The sequence below is a fragment of the Mizuhopecten yessoensis genome, unplaced genomic scaffold (genome assembly GCF_002113885.1).
Source record: "Mizuhopecten yessoensis strain PY_sf001 unplaced genomic scaffold, ASM211388v2 scaffold1875, whole genome shotgun sequence".
In the NCBI taxonomy this organism is placed as follows: Eukaryota; Metazoa; Mollusca; class Bivalvia; order Pectinida; family Pectinidae; genus Mizuhopecten; species Mizuhopecten yessoensis.
Window position 1 is genome coordinate 61,058 of NW_018404265.1, and position 3,861 is coordinate 64,918.

Consider the following 3,861-nt stretch of genomic DNA (forward strand, 5'->3'; position numbering starts at 1 on the left):
ACTAGGAACAGTGTTACTACAGACGTAATTAGTAACAACATTACTACAGATCTAACTAACAGAACTAGAGATGGAGTAACAAACTCAGACCTAACTAGTCGCAGTGTTACTACAGACGTAATTAGTAACAACATTACTACAAATCTAACTTACAGAGCTAGAGATGGAGTAACAAACTCAGACCTTACTAGGAACAGTGTTACTACAGATGTAATTAGTAACAACATTACTACAGATCTAACTAACAGAACTAGAGATGGAGTAACAAACTCAGACCTTACTAGGAACAGTGTTACTACAGACGTAATTAGTAACAACATTACTACAGATCTAACTAACAGAACTAGAGACGGAGTAACAAACTCAGACCTTACTAGGAACAGTGTTACTACAGACCCGACTGGTAGCAATTCTTACTTAAATAGTAATGATGTTACTAATGATATACAATATATGATCACAAAATTGTAAGGATAAAGATAAATTGAGCCCTCAACCTTCACAAACAGTTGTTGTTATCAGCAAAATAACAGGCTTATATTGGAAGTGGATAATAAAACATTAAGTTACACCACATTAGTTCAGTATTTTATATTTTCAGGTTCTTTTTGCTGCAGATTTGAAAAAGTTCAAGAACAAACCTGACACCAAGGTAATGACAAGTTAACTGAACATCCATTATTAAACCAATGTCATGCTAGATCATGTTTGTTTTGTTACTCAAAGTACAGTTTATACACAACATATAAGATAAAGCGGAAATAATTCTAGAACTCGTTTATTAAAATTTAGATTCTAAAGTATAATAAATCTACACTTTGGCTCTTCTTTGGGGCTACTCACCATTTAATCTTTACATAATAGAAACTAGAAACATAATGCAATATCACCTGCATGTATCTTATAAATTGCACCATTATCAAAAAAACAATCTTATACTAAATTATCCAATAATAGTGTGATCTTAATAAAAGCAAAGAATAATTATTATCTGAATGGGTAAAAGAATTCTCTTGAATTCTAATGGCCAAATGAAATTATGCTTGCATAAATGAGTGAGAGCAGGTAACATCCCCCTTTGTTATGTAATTTACATGTAACATATTTAACAGTTATCTCCCCTTTGTTACTCAAAGTACAGGTCACATCCCCCTTTGTTATGTAATTTACATGTAACATATATAACAGTTATCTCCCCTTTGTTACTCAAAGTACAGGTCACATCCCCCTTTGTTATGTAATATACATGTAATGTATATAACAGTTATCTCCCCTTTGTTACTCAACGTACAGGTCACATCCCCCTTTATTATGTAATATACATGTTTATTTTTTTCTTCTAGTGAAATATGTTAAATGAACAATTTCTGAGGGTAACTGTCAATTCTAGGTGAGGAAAGTAAACAATGGTTGCTATGGTGTCACTTGTCTGGTGTTTCAGAATATCTGACATTTTGGTGCTGTTCAATGGTTACAGAAAGTGTGTCTGTTGCTAGTTTGTTGTTGTGATGGGTTTCCCGGTGTTCATTTTGATATCAGTGAGCCTTGATGGTGTCATAGTTATGATGACATCACAGTAACTCTGATGTCATCAAACAAGACGAAAACATCATAGTATCACTGACCTGTTTTGTTTTTCACATGCACATGATCTCAAAGCATCATATTTCACCAAAATGAAATTTTATTCATGAAAACTACAAACCTATTCAAGTTTTCATTTTTAGCTCACCTGCCCGAAGGTCAAGTGAGCTTTTGTCATGGTGCGGCGTCCGTCTTTCGTCCGTCAACTTTTCCTTTGAACAACTTCTTCTAAAGAACGGACAGACCTAGAGTCATGATATTTGACTGAAAGCTTTGTTGGTAGGAGCCCGACGAAGTTTAAGAACGAATATGACCTTGACCTACTTTCAAGGTCACTGGGGGCAAATATGTCAAAAACTTCAAACGACTTCTTCTGAATAACTGGAAGGTATAGAAACTTCATATTTGGCTGATGGATTCCTGGAATGGAGCCCAACACAGTTTGAGAATGAAAATGACCTTGCCATACTTTCAAGGTCACAAGTGTCAAATGTGTCAAACACTTCAAATGACTTCTTCTGAAGAACTAAAAGGTATAGAATCTTTATATTTGATTAATGGCTTCCTTGGATAGAGCCCGGTAAAGTTTGAAAACGAAAAATGACTTTGAGCTACTTTCATGGTCACAGGAGTCAAATGTGTCAAACACTTCAAACGACTTCTGAAGAAGAACTGAAAGGTATAGAGTCTTTATATTTGGCTGGTGAGATCCTGGGATAGAGCTCACCAAAGTTTTCGAATGAAAATGACCTCAACCTACTTTCAAGATCACAGGAGTCTCATAGGTCTAGCACTTAGAACAACTTCTTCTGAAGAACTGGAAGGTATAGAACCTTAATATTTGGCTGGATATTTCCTGGGAAAGAGCCAGACAAAGTGTGTGAATGAAAAATGACCTTGACTTACTTTCAAGGTCACAGCATTCAAATATGTCAAACGGTTCAAACATTTGAAAGGATTTGTTCTCAAGAACTAAAAGGAATTGATTCATAAGATTTGGCTGGTAGCATTTTGGAATAGAGCTAACCAATTTGAGAAGGAAAATTACATTTACCTACTTACAAAGTCACAGCAACTTCTGAAGAAGAATCAAAAAGCATAGAATCTTATGATAATATTTTGCTGGTAGTTTCAACAGATGGAGCCAACAAAGTTTGCGAGGGAAATATTTTTAGTGCAATATAATATTTAATGAGAATATTTTGCTATGACTGCTTAAATCAGCAGAATTCAAATTACTCGGTCACTATTAAAGTGAGAAAGAAAAAGGATACATCGTTTTGTTCATTGTGTCATTTTTCAGACATTCAAAAGGTTTTGATTAAATTTTGGTAGCAGTGTACAGTAGGGTACGGTGGCCATGGGTGATATTTTTATACAATGAATAACCCCTGTAATATTACATGTATCAAATTTTAAAATAAAAAATCAGCACTAAAATTGGCATGTTCATGATAAAGTGGACTATGTGGGCTTCATAATTTTTCAAAAAGAAAACTTGAATTTGGTTTGAGACTAGTGTTGGGCATTTACAAATCTGTGTCTTTACAACAAAAGCTAGCTTTTCATGTAGTCTATTCTTGTACTCAGCACATTTGTAAATATTGTGAAAAATCCACCAGAATAACCTTTGTTAAAATGTGAGTATTTGTTACCGAGTAGGCGATATTTAATTTCAGACAGGTTTTAAGAACAAAATTACTACTTCAGGGGTCAAATTTGGGGTTAAAAATCATGTGTTTTTGCATCTTTTTGTGTTTTTTAGCTCACCTGGCACGAAGTGCCAAGTGAGCTTATGCCGTGGCGCGGCGTCCATTGACCGTCCGGCATCAATATATTACTTTAATCGACTTCTTCTTAATAACCGAAAGGCCTAGGGTGTCGATATTTGGTCAGAAGCAAACTGGGATGAAGGGCTACAAAGTTTGTTAAAAGTAATGACCTTCACCCATTTTCAAGGTCACATGGGTCAATTATGTTAAAAACTTAAAACATCTTCTTCTCGATAACCAAACTGCCCAGGGAGATGATATTTGTCCAGTAGCATGCTTGGGTGAAGGGCTACAAAGTTTGTTCAGATGAATGACCTTCAATTATATTCAAGGTCACAGGGGTCAATTGTCTTAAAAAACCTTTAAACAACTTCTTCTGAATAACCAAAATGCCCAGGGTGATGATATTTGGCCAGTAGCATGCTGAGATGAAGGGTTACAAAGTTTGTTCAAATGAATGACCTTCACCCATATTCAAGGTCACAGGGGTCAAATATGTTAAAAA

General features: G+C 35.0%; 1 protein-coding gene across 2 annotated transcripts in view; it reads left to right on the top strand.

The window, feature by feature from the left end:
• Positions 1-3,861, top strand: part of LOC110441639 (N-glycosylase/DNA lyase-like) — a 25,972-nt gene that overhangs the window by 17,792 nt on the left and 4,319 nt on the right. For both annotated transcript variants that reach the window (XM_021484848.1, XM_021484838.1), the window contains one exon: positions 602-652. In XM_021484848.1, coding sequence (XP_021340523.1) covers positions 602-652 — 51 coding nt within the window. The remainder of the gene's footprint in view (positions 1-601; positions 653-3,861) is intronic.